Raw genomic sequence first — 22,277 nt, 5'->3', positions numbered from 1 at the left:
GAATTAGGAACTTAGTATGGGACAGGAGAAAAAGTCCTCTGCCTTCTCTGGAGAGTAAGCTAAAGCTAGCCAAAAATAAAGTTTGGAAGGTGTTCAGGAACCACTGTCAGGAATTTTGTGATTTTCAAAAGTGTCAAAAATATTGAAGTACTGTAGTTGTCCTGGAAGCCAAGCCATTGTTCACCCCCACACATGTCCATGTGGAAGCAGCTCAGTGAGTGCTCATTTAGGACATAACCTATGAAATAGCTGCAGTACAACTTCTCATGAATGTCAGCACAATTTAGTGCCTGTCAGGAAGTGACAGTGAGACTCTGGACTTTTAAAACCTCATATTGACAGTGAATTTTTTGCAAGCTTCAATTGCTTAAAGGATTGAAATTCATTATCTCCTGTAAAAGTGTGACAAATATGGAAGATGAAGGAAAATACTTAGTTTTACATATTTGGCCAATTTTTAGGTTTTACTTTAGAGCTGCTTTTGCTTTTAATGGCTGCAAAAACAAAAGAGCTTCATAGCTGCTCAAATGTGCAGAGGAGTTATTTATTAGGTGCTATTTCAGACTCTGCTTGGACAGGCTGGGCTGTAATATCAACCTCCAAATTAGTTAGTAGCACTGCTGAGGGATGTTTTCCAACCTCTGTTTTTAACACTGTTAGATTGGAGCTTAGAGTGTGGATAATTTAAGGATTTTTTTAGTGGGGCCACTGAAGATGAACTGGAGTGATTCTGCCCTTGAGTTAGCAAACACTGAATTATAACTGTGTGTACAACATGCAAGAGCACACAGACGCAGCTGACCCTGTTGCTGAAACAGTAGTACTTTGCAGTAGATTCCTTTCAAAAGCATTGTGAAGAGAACTCTAAAAGACATTATCTTAAAGGAGAGACACCTGCTCACTGCATATTAAGACCACTGATTTGAGGAACTGTCAGATTTGGAGGTCAGTCAGGATTGCTGTATTATATGTGCCATGTTTAGACCTTGTCTACCAGTGGCTTAATGTTCAAATAGCAAATACATCCTGTTAAAAATACAATTTTAGAGACTTCATGTTTATGCACTGTTTCTGGGAAATAATGGATTAAGTGTCCTGTACTAGGGCTACAGCCACCCCCCCAAGGATGCAACCTATGTAAACATGCTATTATTAGACCTTCACCTTTTTTTTATATTTAGCCAAAATAGTTAATGATTTAAAAGACAGAGCAGTTATCACTGCCTGTCATGTGGAAATTACTGCTCCCAATGCTTAGTCAGCAGAAGGCATCAGGGTTTTAGATGCTCTTGCATCTACAGTAATATAAATTGTCTGAGCTTTCTCCAGCTTCCAGTGAGGGTACTTTGAATAACTCAGACAAGGCTGCCTGAGAATACAAGGGTGTGGTTAGACACAGAGGGGTGTTTCATGCTACCTTCAGGTGGCTGTGATATCTCATTTCCATCCAGTCACCAACTCTTTCAACAAACAATTATCAGCCACCTGTACCCCACTGCTGCAAGATTTGCACTGCAAATTCAGAATCACAGTGGCATCACTAGTGTTTGTACAGGGAAATCAAGAATTGATATGTGTCAATTCAATGTCTTTAGAAAACATGCCCTTTTAATGCTGGAGGATATTGGCTTTGGTTTTGCTTACAGTGAGTGCCCTGTGAAGGACTGGAGCAGACTACTGACTCTTTTGCCCGTTTTTTACCAAATACTATTTAGTTGATACTTTTTTTCCTGTTGGTGCAAAAGGACAAGAATTTATTGAGATAATTTTTTGGGATTAGAAAGTGAGTGTTTATAATTTCTTTGAATAACTACTGAAGTTATTTATAAGTACTACTGAATTTTTTTAATAATAAATACTGAAGCTGTTTGTGAGTCTGCTTTTATTCCTTGGGAATTTAACATCATTGATGTACCTCAACACATTATTTGTCTATAGTTTTATCCCCATGTGAAAGTTACTGAAAATGAGTGCATGAAGAACAATGCTCTAGCAGTTATGACAGATTGGGAAAACCTCCATGAAAGACACTTTCTTTTATCTTTTCCTTTTTGAAACAATTATTTCTGATGTACGTCTTAAAATCAGACTGAGAGAGAAGGCATAGTAGTGGGATCATGCTTGTTACAACCTGTACATCCATTTGTTACACACCCTTTTCTGCAGACTTCCACCACACCCTAAATCTTTCCAATAAGAAGCCCAACATGTGTCTCTGCATGGACATTTGCAAGCTGAGAGCTGCCACTGTGGAGCTTGGGCCAATGACTTCTAGAGTAAATGCATGAATCTTAGCAGCTAGTGCAAAAAGAGACAGAATTTCCAGTTGTTGTGGATGCACATCCTCTGAGTACTGGACACAGATGTGTCACATAACACATTTTCTGACTGGTGGCCTGCACAAACAAAGAGTGTGACAAATGACCGAAATGTGAAATGTGCACTTTGGTGATTCACTCCATAAGTCACAAATTAGTGTAATTTAAAGCACAGTATCTCTTTTAAGTGACCCTTATTATGTGAGCAATATTAAATAGTTCCCTCTTGCCTGTCATAGTAATGCACCTTGACTCCTTTGAGGTCTTTTTTACAGGCTTTGAGCAGCTACCTAGATCAAGATCATATTCTATGTCCAAGAATAGGACCTGGGACAACAATTCCTTCTTTATTGTTGCTCTCCAGAAATGTTGGAAGTCCAATGAGTCTGTAAGGCCAATGATAAAACTATGGAGTGCACTGTTAAAACTAGAAACAAGTACAAAAAACCCACATTAGGGTAGTTTATTTCAGAACTAAAAAACTAACTACTAGTTATATTTGGAAAGGGGACTTAGCAACTGCAACATTCAGGATGATCATTTGCCTACCTTGCCAGCTAGCTGTGTGCATGTCTGGGAAGGAGAAGCTCAGGCTCCCAGAGCAGCCTGCAGGGACAGAAGACTGATCACCAATCTGTGCAGTCAGGCCTCTAAGCCAAATTCCTGACCTGCATATGTGGGTAACAAGCATGGCTTCACCTCTGAATCTCTCTATATCCAAAATCAGGGTTTTGAAAATTTATCTCTCCACAGGAACTCCAGTCCTGAATTTCAGTCTGCCTGACCTGCCTTACAGTTTTGGTGTATGTCTGTCTAAATTATTCCTGTGGGGAAGGGAACCCTCTAGTGCTATTAAGGCACTAAGAGCAACTTTTGTTCTTTAAGAACTTGTGTCTTTGAAGGCTTAATAACTGTTCTGCCTAATTCCCTTGCCAGCTTCTGATTATCTGTGGAGCCTGAATGCCTCCAGAGGCAGGGGAAGACTGAAGAGCTTTCTCTGACAAGGGAGACCCAGTGTCCTGGATCACATACCTAATGCATTGTAACAGAAAACAATTGCTTTCCAGTGTCAGCTTTATTTTAAACATCAAATAATAGAAAGAAGAGGGTGCAAAAGCACCCTAAACATATCAGTGGATACTGGCTCAGTTTTTTGCTTCCTCCCTTATCAGTCTCCTAGGGAAGACTTTATCCCATAGGAAATGTAATATTATCTTCTGGATGGAGTTGGTAACTGGCTTACTACTTTTTATCATGAATATGCTGAGTGGATCAGAAGAGAGAAGATATTTGAATGCAGCAGGAAGAAAACAAAAAGCAAACAATTATTAATTTACCACTGCTGAGTATTTTTTCAAGTCTTAATTTAAGTCTAGTTTAAATGAGAAAGCTTAACACTGTGCATCAAGTATTCTCTTAAAAATATTCCAAACTCAACCTGTATATATCTATGGAGAACTTCCATTGATTGGTTTTTTGCATGAAAACCTTTCATATTAGATGCATGTTATTTAAAAGCACCAAGTTGAAAGATAAAGAGAGAAAAGAGCTTTTTCTATAAAACAGCAATCATCTTATCTGCCAAAATCACATGTAATGGACCATTAGTTCTTTGTTCCATATCCTGTGTTTGAAATGTCTTACCTTATAAAGATGTCAGGACTAAAACCATTGTAAGGAATTACCTCCAAGGAACACATCCATTTGTGGAGAAATGTGTATTTTATGCACGGTAACTTATACATATGGCCTGCCATTTATGAAAAATTATAAATAATACTCTGTGCTGATGCTTCGTTTTTGTGTTGTTATTTTCCAGATGGGAGTTTCTGTGGTGGATTCATCTGTTGCAGGACTTGGTGGTTGTCCCTATGCAAAAGGTGCTACTGGAAATGTAGCCACAGAGGATGTGATATACATGCTGAATGGTCTGGGGATCAACACAGTAAGATATTTTTACTTTCCAGTTAAGACTTTAAGGAAAAAAAATAAATTCTAGGAAACATACAATACGTACCTCACCATAACTTGTGCTGTACAACAAAATATCAGAGCCCATAGAAGTTTTTGCAAACTCAGTGCTTTAATATGGCTTGACACATAACAGGAATGATGATGTCTTCATTAGCAATTTAGACTAGAAATGGTTTGTCTATTTAACATCATTTTAATAATCTACTTCTTCCTACCTGGAGCTATGAGGAAATTAGTAACATCTGCTTTGTGTCATTGCTCTGTCTCAGTAACCACAAAAACCTCAGTACTGTAGACATTGCTACAGAAGGCTGATCATCTCAACAGTGGAAAGACTGAACAGAAATCAGCTTTTGTCACAGTTTTGGATTTGGCTCATAGTGCTTATTAATTTGTTGTCAATTTTTCTGACTTCAAAGTTGAAAAAATTTGTGATGTTTGGCACTCTGGCACAGGACATTGTTATTTCTTGGGTATCCACCTAATGTATTTCAAAATTGTACAGAACCTGTTACTGGCTAGGAGTCTTCACAGTCATGTTTATTACCAGTCCTGTTGTTGGAGGAGAGGGCAGAGCAGCTCACATACCCTGAGCTGCACTTTAATGAGCCTTACCAGTGAGCATCCACACCTCAAGAGCACTCATTTAGTATCCCTGGCTGGCTGGCATGTTAATTATTCTGTATTCCTAGAACTCATTTACTGCCTTCTTCAATAAATATGCTCTTTGGTCTTCCTGTCTGTCCCTATTTATCTGGATGTGTGGCATAATGAGTTTGTGCTAACTCGGGCATTGCTGTAACTTTATTTTTAATTTACACATGGACATGGAGAGTCAAGTTCAAAGGAGAACATGTAAAGAACTGCCAAAACTACAAAGTGTGTGGTTTGCATTTAAATCACCACAGAAAGAAATCTAAATGCCTGATATCTGACATAAGAAGATTTGCATTACTGAGGTCATTGGAACTTATCATTCACTTGTTGGTAGGCAGCAGTTCCGTGTGGTGTACAGGCCAGTGGATTCCCTTGATGTGAAAGGATTACAGAACTTGGACATTCCCTGGGCACTGTTAAAGCATATTCAGTGCCTTACAGAGTTCACTGTAAGCATTTATCTGCTCTCATCTGCTTTTTAGGGAGTTCAGGGTAGGTATCAGAAAATGTTCAATCACAAGTGTCCACTGTACAAGTGGACTCTGTTTTGTACTGCTTGTACACACTTTGGGGTAGCTTTTCCTCATGAAAATGATGTTTATTCTTTTGAAACAACACAATTCTTTGAAATAAAGAGGAGAAATCATGCATTTCACTTTATATTCCTATGCACCTTAGACTCATGCTTTCAGTATAGCCTTTCCTTGGGCAAAATATTCATTGACCTTTCCAAGTGACTCATAGCAAAAGGAAGCAATTAAGCAAAAATAGTTGGATTATATGAAATATACCATGTACCAGGCTTCTTGATAAGATTGATTAATCTGTTAACAATCTGGTGGCCGAGCAAGAATACAGCTTGTCCTAAACATTGATAAGAAATCCCACGGAGACAATCTCACCATCAAATGCTTATTTCTTCTTTTGTTTGGTTTGGTGGTTATTTTATTTAGGTTTTGTTTAATTTTAAATTGAGATTATAGCAATAGCAAAACACAAGTCTTTGCTTTTTGAATCCTTTTTCATGCTTTTTGCACAAAGTTTTGTAGTGTTGGATGATAAATAAATATAGCATATATTTAGACTCTGTATTTTTCTTCTAACTTCTAGTTGTAATTCCAGCTCCTTATTCCAGATTATTCTGGGGTTGAAGGTTATTACTCCAGTATTTGGTCCACCGCTGATGGGACAAGAAATCACTCTCAAAGTAGTAGAACCTTCCAAACAACTAGAAGCTGTAACTACCTGTAAATCACTGTAGCTTTACGGATCCCCATTACTGACATGTAACATGAATTAGGCCCTTTGTTTCCAAAAATTAGACCCTGGAGCAAAAAACTTGGAGTCTAAGCATTTTCAACATGTGCATTTATTATTCTTCACATTTTCCCCCTCTTTTTTAGGGAGTAAATCTTTGTGCCGTGATGGAAGCTGGAAACTTCATCTGCACAGCTTTGAACAAGAAAACAAACTCAAAGGTTGCACAAGCTTCCTTCAGTACTGGAACTATCAATTAAATGGATTTTTCTTTTTGCAGCTTGATTACATTTTCCATTTACCTTGACCAAGGACATTTGCTTTAGGAAAAGAAACAAGGAAACCATTGCATCAAAGAAACAAAATAGAACCTATGTATAATTTTTATTTAATGGGAACAGTCATTGTACTGTACTGTCTTGTCAGGAACTGTCTGATTTGTAAGTAAGAAATAAACGGCTGTAGTACAGAACCCTGTACTTTGTACTTCTACAGACGAGAGAAATATATAAACATCAGGAAATTTTACCATGTTTAAAATGGAATTTTTAGTTCTTTTCAGGAAAACCAGGTAGAAACAGTGAGTACATAGTTAAATTTTAATCGAGATGTCTTTCAGAACAGTACAAATATTTTCAGTAGTTTATGAGATCTCACACTGTGTGTGGCCATTCTATTATGTATTTTATTTATCTGAATTCTTGCTTTTCATTTGTCAAGTCACTGTGTTAAGAACACAGAGCCAAATCTGAATTCACTGTAAGAATTTATTTAGCAATAGAACTTCTTTTAAATTTTGTTTAACATCTGCTAAATTATGGATGACTTTATCTTGTTCCAAGACATTGTGGTGAGTGGCACTCTGCCAGCTCCTTCCAATCCTCCAGCAAATTTCCTTATTTGTTACATATGTTAAATTTGTTGTAGTTGCATTTTTTGGTCAACTTATTAAAACCTAATTATATGAAGCAAATAAAAATTGGCAAGGTTTTCAACATTATTCAGGTTCATAGTTGTGTAGAAGGGGCTACATTTTCATCCAAGGTTTCATAAAAAATTAGATTTTTCATGCTGTAGGCTATGAATTCATATTCTCATTCAGAAATCAGAGGCTTTTTAGGATAGTATTATTTTTCTGGACTAGCTTACACAAAGGAGACTACAGATTTTTTTTTGTGCTCTACTGAAAATGATACTGTTCTTTTAAATGCCTTAGTTCAACAAGATGCCAATGAACTGCACTGTTCAATAATCAATAGATTAGATCAATAATGAACAAACGGACAAATTAAAAAAGCCTTATCCTATATATAAATGTTCAAATGTGCCATGAAAATACTGTCATGTTTTTCATCCTGAAACTTCAGTACTCTTACTGGTTGTTTGTGTGAACTTGTCTGTACTTCTCTGTGTACTTAACTTTGATCTATATTTTTTCTGAACATGTCCTGTTGACATGAAAATCTAAAACCCTGGACTGTGGTCTTCATCCATATTCTCAATTTTCCTCAAAAATGTGAAGTCTTGTCAAAAGGTAAGTTGAAAGAAAGTGGAAGATAACACACAAAAAAAAGAAAAGGCTGAAAGTTTTTTGTCTGGAACTCAAGTCTGCCAAGTTACAGCTGAGTCATGGTTTGCCTTTGAAATACCGAAGTGAATTTTTCTGAGATCTTTCAGCCAGTTGTGTACTTTAGAATTGGCATTGTTTAAGAAAGTTAGTCTTTGCATTCCAGCAACACAAAGCTATAAATTTGATATAACACCCCTATTCTGTTTATGCCATAATTATAGTCAAAATTAATATAAGCTACTTTGTTTCACTCTTCTCATGATAAAAGTCGAAGGATAAAAACAGAAAGGTGTTCAGGTGAGGCAAGAAATATCTTGCCTATCATTCCAAAATACTAAATCTTTCCTGCAGAGTCTAGTAAGAAGACTTTGAAGTACTCCTGAAGGTAAGAACACCCTGATTTTCTTGACCTGCCCTGGATGCATGATTGGATCACCACAAAAAAACTCTCCTCTTTTTTCCCATGTTTCAGCTGGGGCTTTGCTATTTAGCAGCCACTGTAGCTTATATACCAAAACATGAACTTAAATAAAACCAGGTCTTGAACCATTCACAGACTTAAAAATTCTGTAATGAATTTGACCAAATGAAGAGGTAAGGAAACTGCAGCAGTGCAGTTAAGCCTAAGCATGGTGCCAGAATTGACATATTAAAAACTCCCTAATTTGTGTGTCATTTACCCCTGAAGGTGACTAATCTCACTGTAATACTTTCCTATTTAATAATAATTTTTCCTGTTTAGTTTTCTCTGTAGGCACAGATTTGGCTCATTTTGAGCTGAAGCATGCAGTTTTCATGTAGGTCCTGATGAATTTTCTTCCACCCAAGACCCTCTAAGCCAGCATGTTTAATTAACAGAAAAAATATCGAGCTTCTCAAAGACTGAAAGTGAAGTCAGCCCTTGAAAACAAAGCAGTTGTGATGCAAACCTGAATGTGAGACTAAACAACTGAACTGAGACTGAACTTGCTGCTCAGCCTGGGGAGATTAATACCCACCCATGACAGGAGCTGAGGGAATGGCCTGAAGTTGTGTCAGGGGAGGTGTAGGTTGGATATAAGAAAAATGTTCTTCACCCAGAGGGTGGTTGGGCACTGGAACAGCTCCCCAGGGCAGTGGTCACAGCACAGCCTGACAGAGTTCAGGAAGTGTTTGGACAATGCCCTTAGGCACAGGGGGTGACTCTTGGGATGGTGCTGTGCAGGGCCCAGGAGCTGGACTTGATGATCCTTGTGGACCCCTTCCAACTCAGCTTTTCCTGTGATTATGAACTGAAAAAGAACACACTTTCTCGTAAATCTGTAATAATTTGTGCCTCTGGGAGGAATGGAAAATTAAAAATTCCTAAGCCCAGAAAAATCCCAAGAAAAGAATGTCAGTGCCTCTGCAAGGCAGGGTTCTTTTTCTTGAAGGTGGTGGTGAAGTCTTCAATTATCAGCCAAGTAAGGAACTGAACAAATAGTGTCCATTTTTATGCCTCTGTGCACAGTGCATCCTAGGCTTCTCAGCATCTGGACTGTCTGGTTTGCAGACAGTTGGCTCTTGATTCAAGGCTCTTGATTCTCCCCATGCAGTGAAACAGGGTACCTATTAAATCATGTAGATGAACATCCTAAAATGTCTCAGTTCTTTATTGGGTGAGTCTGTTTTAGAAACTACTTGGAAACTTGTGGAGAGCCTTAATTGCAGGTCTGTTATTCTGTAATGATGTGAGCTTTGGAAAAGATGAGCAGTCACATCTGGAGCCTGTACTTTACCCACATGTTCAGCTTCAACCACATCGTGAGTTATTGTAATCCAGGGTGGAGGTCACAGACAAATAGATTGTTTGTCATGATTGTTATGAGAGAGAGAAACATAGAGCCAGAATGAAAAAAAAGCAACCCCAACCCAGTGTTTATGTCCCAAAATTGCCACCTGGGATGAATTTAGGTCGGTGGGTCCAGGTGATCAGTCCCTATGAAATCCTTGTTTAGTTGTAATATGACTGAGAATCTTGAGACATCTTATGTTCTGCCTACTAACATATTTTAGGTTTGTAAAATGCTGCTGCTCTGATTTCCTGGGTTGGCATAATTTTGACTATGCAGAACATTTTGACACCTAATGTCTGGCTTCAAAAAATAAGCATCTATTACTTCTAATAGCAAAGACTAATCTAATAGCCATGTCATGAGCGTGCATCACTCACATAGGCAGCAATGAATTCAGCTCATAGGACAACAGCTGAGACTATATCGCTTGAAAAACATGCCAAGACATGGGATGAGGCTCTCCAGTGCTCCTGACCCCTAAACCTTTATGCTTATATTCAGAAGTACCTATATTATATATCTGCTTATATTCAGAAGAACCTCAATGCTTATATTCACTAGTGATGTCTGTTCTTTTAGTCCCTATCACTGTCCCCAACTGAATACAATGCTGTCACTTCACCATGAAGTAGCCCCCTGGCTGTGGAGGCCTTGCATCCAGGAGTTTGGCTTCCATGAGCAGGTGTTCTTATCACTGTGTCATTATAAAAATTTAAGTCAAGATATTACATTGTTGAAGGTATGACTGGTATCCTTTGTTGGAGGAAAAGTTGATCAGTTCCAGTAGTATGGGCATAATCATTCTTCAGTGCCTTCCAGAACACAGCAACAACATAGATCCCGTACAGTTCTAATGTCTTCCAGCAGCAGCTTGCTTTGTAGTTTAAACTTTTATGTATTAGGGCAACCTGGCTCTGGACCAACACTTTAATGGCTCATTTTTGTGTATAACCAGAGCTTATGAAATAAGAACTAAATGTTGTAGTGTTGTGAATAAGTCCAGAGAGGCTTTGGCTAATTTTCCTCTCTTAATAGTGTCATTTGAGTTCATAAAACTTTTATTATTGTATTAAGGAGTCACAAAATGAAGACTACAAGTCTGTGAGATAAAATTCTTATGTTTGGGATCAGTGTTGTTGAAATGAAATAATGCTTATCCAAAGAGTTACTGTGAATGTATAAGATCTGCTCATTTTTTCCACTGAGTTTAAGGGGTAGAAATATTTTTAGTTACTGTGATATCAGAAATTCGATACTTTTTGCCACTGAATTTTTCTGTGTTTTCTGACACTGCCTTCAGTTCTCTTCACTGATTGTGAAGTATCTAGATGAGTGGCTAAGCAGGTGTAAGAGTGGCAAGTAAACAAATTCCAGTTTTTGACTTGCTGATCAAAATTAATCAGCTTTTCTTTTGTTATATTTTTTAAGATTATTTTTCTCTACATCCTGCTGTAATGCAGTGTTGATCTTCATTGCTGCAATAACACAGCAGGCAAAAGGACTACAGCCAAAGTCAACTCAGTCCTTTGAACGCAATGTCAAAGAGACGATATGTTTGTCAAGGAATTGTCTTGTATCTGCCTAGTTAAATGCATTTGTGATTTTGCAATATGTGGTGTTACAGCTGAAATAAAATCTCCCTTGCTGTTTATTGAAACTGATATGCTCATGTTTTATGCCAGATTCAGCAGCTCTGACTGACCAGCTCATGCATACAGCATTAGCAAATATAAGCTGTCACTGACGTGTATGCCTGTGTTGACTTTGTTACCTTGTAATACATTTTGAGTGCTTTTTCTTAGGATTACCTTTTAATCTGGTGTTCCTGTGTGTTTTTATAGCAGACAAATCTCTTTTAAGTTACTGGGGAAACATTTCCTTCCTCCATTAACTAAACATTAAAAGCTACAGGCAGGAATGGAGGTAGGAGTTCAAAAAACTCAATGAGGCATTATCTAACTTCAGATGTTCCAATGCAGGATAGAAATCTGTGCTAAGTGATGTCTAAGATTCCCTACACACTTCATGGGAGACTGAATGACTTCAGCATGTGGTCTGAAACATCAAAATGCTGATGAGGCAACTTTCTTGGCAAAGTCAACAGCAAAATTCCCTATCCCGTGACACTCATGAAGTGCCTCAACATGACCTGCATTTGGTTGTCTTCAGTAGTTGAACACAGGGGTTAGTATTTTCCTTGGTGGAAAGACAACCACAGTCATTTTTAAAAAGAACTGAATGGTGTTCTCTGTTTTGTGGCATATCTTCTTGTGTTGGTGCTGCTTCCATCCATCTCTCTGTTCCTAGCTTGGTCTGACATCTAGCTCAGAGCAGCGGGGCGTGATTCCCACAACAGCCTCAAAAGGCTGAGCCTCTGCCTATCCAAGTATCTCATTCTTTTCACCACACAAGCAGGTGAGACAGCCAAAGAAAAATGTTCATTTTGAAGAAATCAAGACCCACTGTGGCATTACAGAAATAGAAACTTGGGCTTTACAGCTTCACACTGCACAAGGAAGAGCTAGTCCTGTGTACTTGTCCCAAAAATCTTCACACATTTAATTTGAAACAATTGTTAGATGAAATGCATAAACAATCTTCAAAGAAAATACCCCTTCAAATGAGAGTGCTGTAAGGCAAAAATTCATGGTTTCTCCCTCTAGCCCAATCAGTCCTCATTTCTTCCCTTTGTGATGTCCCTGCTTCAGTGGAAAGAGGATGAGTGCTACAAAATGACATGTGTCCTGAGAATCTTGTCATCAAGAGACTTAACTTTCCTCATCTGGGTACTGTATGCAGGTGTCATACTTCAGGGGAAAATATTTTAATAATGAAGCTCTTACAAAATACTGCTTTTTCTTCCTTCATGGTCAGACTCAAAGGTCTTGAAGATCTTTTCCAAACTAACTGATTCTATGATTCTCTGTTCAGAAAACTGTGAAGCAGTTAGAGTATAATCAGGATCACAGGAGTACAGATCATCTCAGCAGAAATTTTTTTATTTAACAACTAACACCTAGATACAATTGACAGACTACTTTGTACACATGGAGTGGAGGGAATGTACATTTCCCACTAAGCATCTTAAGTCATCTCTTAAGAGAGAGCCTGTGAAATTGCAGAAGAACGCAAGAGCCATTAAATATCTTGTTGTCTCTCAGAGTAACATACCCTCAGTTTCAAATGCATTTTACATAATTGTTTGTGACTGTGCATGTGTGTCTAAGCACATCTTTGAGTTGGGGTTCTAGTGTCCAAATATAAGATAATTAGGAAAAAAATGTTTCTAAGACAGAAGGTAATTTTTTTGTTGTTGTTGATTGAGGTTTAGTGAAATTTGAATTTAAATGTATCTCCATGAATTTTGTGAATGGAAGATTCACTGGTTTTTGAAGTCAGACTGAAAACCAGCACAGGTTTCATGTCAAAAGTACATTTCCTGTGTAATGAAATGTTTTTATCCAAGATATTTTCAACACTATTTTCAGTTTAAAATTTTTCCACTTCACAGTTTTAAAAGGAAGAATATGAATATAGGACTTTGGTGAGAGTTAGGCCAGATGCTGCAAATTGCTGGACTGCTAAAGCAGATCTTTTTGATTAACAAATGAACTTCACTTCTCTGTTTCCGTATTTTTGTCCAAATGCTGATTTTGTAATGACAGAACATTTGATTGCAAAACAAAAAGGACTTTCTTTGGTTTATGCAGATAACAGAGACAGAGAAAGTCCATGTTGTAATAATTGTGTAAGATTTCTAAGCCTCTCCCCAACAGAACTGCACACTTAAGATTTTGCTCTACAGTAATAACTTTTCAAGCTACCAAAGCCAGAAGCAAGAGTCACATAGAAGAGTAGAGATTCTTGCTTTTCTGATCACGTTAATTTCTAGTCCTAGATCAATCATCTAGCACTAGATGTGGCCCTAGACCATTGGTCTCATGGTCAAAACTGGAGGTGAGCTACATTTAGTGATAATTCAAACAAAATTGAAACTAATCACATTTGAAATAACAAGGCAATACATGTGCTATTCATGGTAACAGCTGAATAAGAAACAGCAGTCCATTCTTTTGTGCTCACCAGGACTAGATTGTCACAAAGATTTAACAAAGACAACTCACTGGTAGTAAATAGAAGCTGAAATCTAGCCAAACAACGCAGCTATAGAGAGAAATCCAGAGCTCCTAGGGACAAGGTGGGATCCAGGATGGTGTTTGGGACCATGGCTCCCAGAACAGTGCAAGGGAACAATCAGGCACTTCGTGTCTTGCCTAGGGACAATGAATAGGAAACACAGATGGTGAGATGGGTCACAGCTTCTCTCCTGAGAAGCAGGCACTGCAGCCCCAAGCAAGTGACTTTCTCCACTGGGCATTCAGACCAAAAATTTCTCTCTAAAGTTATTGTATTCAAAGTGACAAACCCCACTCATTTCTTTTAGAAGCATGTTGGAGGAGAAATTAAAAACATTTTCAGCAACAACATTTTGGAGTCAAAACATTATTCCAGAGAGTCATTTCAGTTCATTGGGGGCTGTAATCCTGATCTCCTCCTACCCTGCAAGTGCTCCACCATCAAACCACAGGCAGCTTTGCTGTGACTGCTGCTTCAGGTACTTGGTTACCTGGGAGCCAGGTATACAAAACTGCCACATATACAAAACTGCCACATATGTGCTCTTTATCAGGTCTCTAAAATGTTTCTGAGTGGATTTTTTTTTTTATTTCTTCCAGGTGAGTTGAGATCAGAAAGGGTGGACTTCAAAGACTGCCATTTTTGATACAGCAATTATACCAGTGTCATGTGCATGTAAAAATCTAGGAAATGTACAGCTCAGGACAGATCTGTGGATCTACACAAATAAGAGACAGCACAGTTTTACCATTTTTACCCCTTTTTTCTGCTTTTGAAAGGCTAAAAGTAAGCTAATAAATATAAAAAATATTTTGTATGCTTAACTACAAAATTTCATAATTTATAGTAGTTTTTCTAATATATATTTTATTATCACATATGTACAACAGGCTGGCTTTCAGGAATAGCCTTAAAAAGCACAAGTAACAGAGTACTTCATCTGTGACTTTTATAATGGGCCATAAATGTTTCAGAAGAATGGTCTGACGAGAGACGTCTTGACTCATGTTTTGTTCTGCAGGCTCTGAAAACAAAGAATGTGCATGTATTTAACAATAAACTACACAGCTTTTGGTTTGAACTTTGGCTTAATTGAAATCAGTGACAAATTTCTCCTCTTTTTATGATGAACACTGTGGTATAAAATAGTCCCCTTCATTGTTATTAATGCATTGTTCTTTCTTCCATTTTCTGTATTCTTTAAATCTGAATTTTCTTTATATGCTGATGTTTCTGTAACTGCAAACCTAAAGAGAAAGCCTCTGTTCCCATATATCCTTGACTTGCCTCTTGCATTTTTCTACAATTCCTCTTTGATCTGCCTCGGAACTTAATAATGAATTTTGACTCAATATCCCTCCCACTATATATAGCTCCTGCTACATCATGTTCTGTTACCTATCATCTGACAGTGTAATTCTTGAAATCTGGCCATTTAATTTGGTCCAAGAAAATGTATCATTTAGAAAAGGCCATGTTCATTTAACTAAGTGAATGCACATTTTTGTTTTCTTACCAAGCATTGGTGTATGGGCAGTTTCTCATACAGAGGGAGGGAGGGAGGAAAGGAGGGAAGGAAGGAGAGAGGGAGGAAAAGAAAAGGATGGCAAGGATAGTGGGTGTTGTTTACAGACTCCTATGAGCAAAAATGGCATTTGGCAAGAATCTTAACTACAATAGCAGCATTCAAGATTTGGTTTCAAAATATGTTATAATGCTGAATATTCTCATTTCCTTTTTGCATTACCCCTGCCTGCTATGGGGCTAGGAACATAGTCTCACAGAATTTTTGAATTCAGATTTCACCTTCCCCTGCCATGGGACAGGAAATGAAACCTCCCAAAGCCTGGGATCTCTGCATGAATGGAGGGCATTGTAGATACATCTCGTATTTCACCCTTCCCTGCTGACACCCACAATGTCAGTTCTTTCCATCACTGGGGCATGCTGGACTGTTTCTAAAGACAATCACAATGCCCACCTTTTAACTAAGTCAAAACATTTTATTTTCTGTTTTTTCAATTTCCTAGAACCAGTGATTAATATCCCTATCAAATTACCTGATCTTTAGGAGAGTCAACAGGACTATTCCTAGGATGAGAGCTATGCAGGAGGAGTAAGCAATAATGTAGACAGTTTCACCTAAAAATAAAAACAGAAATCAGAAATGAAACATCTGCTTGTTTAGTAATAAGAATCAGATTTGAGATCTGTATTGGAAATCATACATATGTGAGCCAAAGTAGCTATCAATTTTGACAAAAGTAATTAAAAGGAGGGAAAAGATCTAGATGTATGTCAGTGGTAGGAATAATTCTACCTTTGCCATCTGATCCAATGCAATTTTCAGACTTCTTTAGTAAAAACCAGCTCCAATAGCACTTCATATGTATAGCATTACCTTACACTCTGCTGCAGGGGAACAGCTTGTTACTATGATTTTTATTTTGGAGTATTCTCCCTTTTGATTTTTAAAATCTTAATGTTTTAGTGTGCATCACAGCAGAATTGGCTCTTACTTGTCAACTAGACTTATTTTTGTTTTTCACATATTACTGTAATTACAGTGTGGAGCAATCCTCCACCTAGAATCAAATTAACATCAAATGGGATCTAACACTGTTTTTCTGGGCCCCATTCCTGTAGAGTTTCCTTTTTCTGTTAGGCTTCTCACCAAGAAGTCACTTTGGGGGCTTATGTGCTAAAAATTCCAACTGCTGAAAAACTGGGAGCTGTTACAAATTTTATTTTCCAAAGGAGGGGTAACTCTTTTTTCCCTGACGTAATGAATCCATTGGTTTTGATCAAATATGTGAAAGGAACATTTCACTTGGGAGTGCAATATAAGCCCTGGACACAGGATGGAGAGGTGTCACAAATGGCCACAAATGCAGAGCCACAAGCATAAAACATGAGACCTTTCTGTGACTTTCCTTTTTCACTGATTCTGTTGGCTTTGTGCACTCAGGTAAATTTTGTTTATAGAGGAATTCAAACACAGAGGGCCCTGGCTGCTCCCGAGCTTCTCCATCCTATTAGCCAGTGAAACATTCACTGAGGAAGAGATGGATCCCTGGGCTCAGCACTGAGCCACCTCTCTGGGCTGTGAGAAGGCCATATTCTGGTCTCTGAATAAGTTATCAGTGGTTATGTGCTCCATGTGTTATGTATATGCACATAAAACATAAATGAGGCTTTTCTGTGTGCACTGCATGCATGCAGCAGGGGTAGTGTGTCATATAAATTCATAAAAATACAAGCACAGGTGGGATGGATGCTGCAGCAGCCCTGGCAGCAGAGAGTGAATATGCTTTCCACAGCAAGGAAAACAAGGAGCTGAGCAGGGTGTTGGGCCTGCTTGGCTCTCATTGTAGGACTGTGCTCACTTTTTCTCAAAAAACTACCCCAAGTTCAAGTTTTCCAATGTAAGAAAATGAAAGTAGGGATCAAACCACAATTTGCACAAATGGAGTGAACATTCCATTTAATCCAGTAACCTACTGGAAGATACTTAAGATGGTGAATTTTTGAAGAAAGAGGTCTATCTGAGGTCTGTCTTAGAGAAGGACTGCTAATAACATATATTAAAAACTACAACCAGTTGACCTAGCTCTCAAGTTACAGCATTTCTTTAAGATGATGGGTTTTAGCAAAAGAGTGATTTGTAGGCATTTTTTTCAGTTTGAGTCTGAATTGTACATGCAGCTATTTTTGAAAACTTTTTACAAGTGTAGGAGCAGTTGTAGGGCAAACAGTTTCTTACTTTTTTGAAGTGGAAAGTGACTTTCACACATATTTTAGGCAAATGGAAACTTTTAAAGTATGTCACCACAAAAATTATTATATCTAACATTATATATTGTACAGTCATGGATGCTTAAAAATGGGCTAAAAAATTTTCAACAGAACATTGTGATCTTTTTCTTATAAAATTTTTAAAAGGTGCTTCATTTCAATCAAAACAGTGAAGTGACCAATTGAATTTTTTCTATTTTCTTGACAAAATCTAAAAAAATGCTACATTTCTGATGAATTGATGGTAAAAGAGATGTTCATTCAGTTCTATCAGGAACAAAGACGGATTTTGGTGAATCTTACTCTGTTCTGGATCTACCTGCTTAGGTATGGCTAGTGCATATTCATCGAACAGATTAATCCCAGCCTCTGCTCAGAGGTTTCTTGGTTACCTGCAGCTTGTCACAGGCTTTTTTCTACATTTATAAAACTGTCAGACTGACAATGTTTGATACCGTACACATTAAAGTTACTGGAGCTGAACTAATCTCAGTTCCCACAGCAGCTGATATACTTACAGATAAACCCTGCCAATTACCTGTTTATCTAAACACTCTACTCCTTGGTAGGAAATATATGATAACACTACAATTTAAGATGAAATTTCAAAAATTTTGGATCCAGTCCAATTATATTGTATTTCACAAGAGCAGGTTAAGTGTTCTGTATTTCTAGCTTCCTCTTCCATAAACAACCCACAACTTAGCCTCAAAGCTCCATGGTGATGAAAATAAATCCTTATCTTCCCCCATGAATCACTTTTCAAACCAATGTGCAGGAAGCAATCTTTCAAATTATTTGGATCTGTAAAGTCATTGATATCATTTGCATAGGATAAAGCCAAAGCCAGGCTGAAGATGCATAATTAGGTAGGCATATTTAGTTTAGAGTTTAGAGAAATCTTATTTGATTTATAACTTTTTGATATTGTTTTCAAAAGGAGATCAAATTCAAGCTTGCAGGAAAAGTCTCATTAACTTTTATATGGTTCTGACTCTGCCCACATCACATTTTGTTAAGAGAGTTGTATCAGCCCAAAGATGACTCTGTTGGCCTGTTCCCTCCTGAGAATGTGAATGTGTTTAAATCTGGTCCAGATTTTCACAACATCCTGGAATCACATTTTTTACACCAAACTTGGAATAAGAATTTTTCAACTTCCATGGTTCTATTTATTTACAAATATATTTGAATGTAGGCATATATGCTTAGATTTATTACTTATTGTGAAAGACTCCTTCTATTAAAGCAATTTTATCCAATGGGACAATTTGCAATGCTGCTGAATAAAACAGAGAAATTGAACTGTTTTTTGAACAGTAAGCTATATTTTTAAGTATAAACCTAAAAAAAAGCTGAAGACATGCTCAGTTTCTTCTGAGCATGTTCATCTGTAGATGGCCATTCATTTCATCTGGTGAAAGAGTTCCTTGTATCTTTCAGTGACAAACTAAGTAAAGGATTCTTCTGAGATTTTAATGTAGAGACATCAGCAGATTTTATCTCATGTTTTTTGAGCAGAAAATAGCCAAGAAGCAAATGCCTTCAAAAGTCTTCACACACGTGAAAGGCCATACTTGACAACTTACCTGTTTTACCTCTGTGCCTTGAATTCTTTTTGGGATTTGATTTCATTAAAGATAAATATTTTGTAAAGATGATAATTCCCTTTGCAGCCTGAGTAATGCACATTTATTAGCATTTGAATCTAGGACACTGAGTTAGATATTTGGCAGTGGGATTTATGAAACAATTTGCAGTATGGTTTTTACCATCAGGCAGATTTCCTGAATCAAATTCTTCTTCTTGACCTGACTTCCTATGAGACTTTCATGGTTTAAAGTTCCCATCTCATGTACATGACAGCTACAATAGAAAGAATATTTTATTGTATGGTTTAGGCTGGTCAGCATTCTTTTTATTTTTCTAAAGCTATCCAAAGTTCTGTTAAGACTTCAAGGAATGGTTTTTGGAAAATATTCAGACTTCAATGTGAACAGAATTAACTGGGTGCAGGCTGCTTCTTGCAAGTATTTATCTGAATCTCTAAGTGAAATGTAAAATGCAATTTACCCACTGAAAGGGTCTGCAGTTAGAACTAGTCACAGGGGTGCAATATCTCACATTTTGCATTTTCTGACTTAGTGCAGTATTTCTTGTATTATGACTTGCATTATTTAACCTCTAGAGTCTTGTTCCAACTAGGGATTCAGGCTCCCTCTGCAATTGGCGAGGAGAAGTCAATAGTTTCAGCAAATGCAGTCCAAAAAGATTGGACTACTCTTCCTTTGAGGGTCCCTGACTTTCTTCTCTGGCTACACAGAGCACTTGGATGACATAGATGATTCTTAAGGAATTTTAATACTAACAGCCAAATGCTTAATTTTGCACACACAGGTCTCAGGAATCTCATTCCCTTAATTCATTTTTATATCCTTTTTATCCCTTATCCAGGTTGCCCACTTCAGCAATAGTTGAAGGATGGAGAGGTTAGAAGTCACTTTGTTTTCTACTGCATGCAGATATTGAATTATTTTTTTTCACAGTCAAAAGTGTTCTGTAGGAACAGTTCTGGGAACTAATTTGTAGTATTAGTCTGGAGAATTGTAATCTGCCCTGCACAAGGTAGAACAGGTCATTCTCATTAGAGGTGATATTTGTGCATTAAGCTCTTTATAGTTCTCACTCTGTAATTGGGCCCCTCAAAAGGAAATATAAAATAATATTATTTCAGCAATGAAAACATTTGCATATTAATTCAATATCCTTTAAGTTTATGTTGCTTAATTTCTTATTGTAAATGCATGGAAAGAAAAGCAGCAGTTCTAATAAAAGAAATAAAAGGAAATAAAAGTTGCAGCTCTTCAGCCCAAGGGGTACTGTGTGCTCTTCTGCTGTGTAAGAAGGTGGAGTCTGACGGAGGGTAACACAAGCCCCTTCTCAGACCACTTACTGTGGCTTCTAATTTTGTTGCTGTAACTACTACGGAAAGTCAAGAGAGATAGAAGCAGGTGTGACATCAAAGATAATAATTTGTGTTACACATTATGACTACCACTCTCTAATGACTGTACAGAGAGTCAGGCTCTGGCAGGCTTAATAGCTTAATTTTCCCCAATTATAATACAGGGATTGTGAGACATCTATTTCAAAACCATTTGTCAGGGTAATTGATTCAGTCTGATTAACTTTATTTTGTGGATATATAAGCTAAGCCAAACAGGTAGGGAGATTTCCAGACCAAATGAAGGAGCAGCAGGTTGAGCTTACTTGGCTGAACCCACCCAAGGAGAGCAGTGCTGTGGAAGTCATGGAGTGACTTGCCCAAACTCACCATTAATTGCAGAAGAATGGAGCTGCGCTCCGGAAATCTTTTCCCTTGGCATTTCTGTATTTACCCAGTGAAAACCCTTCTTCTGAATAGAAATTTGACCTGGATATTGGAAAGAAAATATCCATTTAAAATATTACTTAAAAATTAATATAAGTGAATATTGTTTGATATTTTGCTAACTGCCACATAATTTAAAAAGGGACCTATTTAAAAATACTGTTGACTGATATTTGATGAACAAATTGAATGAGTGCATAATAGATCTTCCTGTTCCACCTCAGTTTTTCTTATGGATGACAAGCATGCTTTGAAAATATTCTCTGCCACAAAAGAGCTTAAATTCTCTTTTCACATAAACTGTTCTAAAAATAGGCCCACCAAAAAAAATTGGGTCCACCAAACCAACGCAGAAGTGGTGAGAAAGGGATAGCAGTCTGAAGTAATTTCCACAAGGCAGAGTTTATTCTTCAACTGCATTGTTAGACCTCAAAAAAATTTTTCAGGAAGTCCTGTCCTCTCAGTGGGCATAATTTTATGAATATATCTGAAAATATATCTCTTTGGTTGAAATGAAAAATAGGAGGTATACTTAAGTATTATAGTTTACAGAGTGGAAGGCTAAACCATACAAGTATACATCTGCTCACTCACATGAACAACAAGATGAGAAATTTTTGTAATATAAGAAAGGCACACATTTTCAGCCTGGGACACTGTCCAAATAACAATGGACTAAACCTACCTGTTATTTGGGGTTTTTTTTCTGTGAGATCCAAAAGTACAGCCCAGACTTAAAGTATTTTGGAAACCTAAATTTTTTCTTCCCTCACTGACATTTTTTCTTATTCCTGCTGAGACACTGATCTTACATTGGCAATGATCCACCCTGTGCTTCTGCTTCACGCAGCAGCATTCAGTCACAATTCTTGCCTTTTACTGAGTCTGTAGTCCTTTCACTGTGAGCACAGCCTTGAGAACAAGCACTTGGAGCAAAGGCAGTGCCATGCAAGGTTAGGAAGATGAGATGGTGCAAACATCACTCCTGGACCAGTTCTAGAGGCAAAGATCCCTTTCTCAGACCCTGGGTATTTCCCTGTCCAGAAATGTTTCAGAGTTACAGATCATTGCCATTGTAAGAGTGAAAGTCAGCCAAAGATCAACCCCAGGCCAGAGGAATAATTCAGCACATGGGGTTGGGTGGGCACTGTACAGTAGTCACTCCACATCTCTGTACTGCCATGCAGAGTATTAAAATGCAGAGCATTAAAAACATGCTTTGGAATAAAACCTATGATCATCACCACCATCAGTTTAGCTGCATCACAACTAGACATCTAGGACAAAGCAAAAAAAAGCAAAAATAACTATAAGCTGGAAGTGGTCTGTAGAGTAGGTACTGATCCACCAAAGGCTCTGGATCC

The 22,277-nt window shown here is 37.6% G+C and overlaps 2 protein-coding genes across 13 annotated transcripts in view; one reads left to right on the top strand and one right to left on the bottom strand.

Annotated features, from left to right (window-relative positions):
• HMGCLL1 (3-hydroxy-3-methylglutaryl-CoA lyase like 1) overlaps positions 1-11,405 on the top strand; it is a 76,948-nt gene extending 65,543 nt beyond the window's left edge. For all 4 annotated transcript variants that reach the window (XM_074538227.1, XM_074538229.1, XM_074538228.1 and 1 more), the window contains 2 exons: positions 4,138-4,263; positions 6,353-11,405. In XM_074538227.1, coding sequence (XP_074394328.1) covers positions 4,138-4,263; positions 6,353-6,466 — 240 coding nt within the window. In that variant the 3' untranslated portion in view covers positions 6,467-11,405. The remainder of the gene's footprint in view (positions 1-4,137; positions 4,264-6,352) is intronic.
• Positions 7,152-22,277, bottom strand: part of GFRAL (GDNF family receptor alpha like) — a 32,807-nt gene continuing 17,681 nt past the window's right edge. For 7 of the 9 annotated variants that reach the window (XM_074538224.1, XM_074538220.1, XM_074538221.1 and 4 more), the window contains 3 exons: positions 20,857-20,955; positions 15,788-15,869; positions 7,152-13,864 (listed from right to left, as the gene is read on the bottom strand). In XM_074538224.1, coding sequence (XP_074394325.1) covers positions 13,738-13,864; positions 15,788-15,869; positions 20,857-20,955 — 308 coding nt within the window. In that variant the 3' untranslated portion in view covers positions 7,152-13,737. Of the gene's footprint in view, positions 14,752-15,787; positions 15,870-20,856; positions 20,956-22,277 lie in introns of all 9 variants that reach the window. The other 2 variants (XM_074538222.1, XM_074538223.1) reach the window with 1 other exon arrangement.

This window comes from Zonotrichia albicollis, chromosome 3 (assembly GCF_047830755.1).
Source record: "Zonotrichia albicollis isolate bZonAlb1 chromosome 3, bZonAlb1.hap1, whole genome shotgun sequence".
In the NCBI taxonomy this organism is placed as follows: Eukaryota; Metazoa; Chordata; class Aves; order Passeriformes; family Passerellidae; genus Zonotrichia; species Zonotrichia albicollis.
Note: the sequence above shows the minus strand (reverse complement) of the source record. Positions and strands in the feature narration are given on the sequence as shown.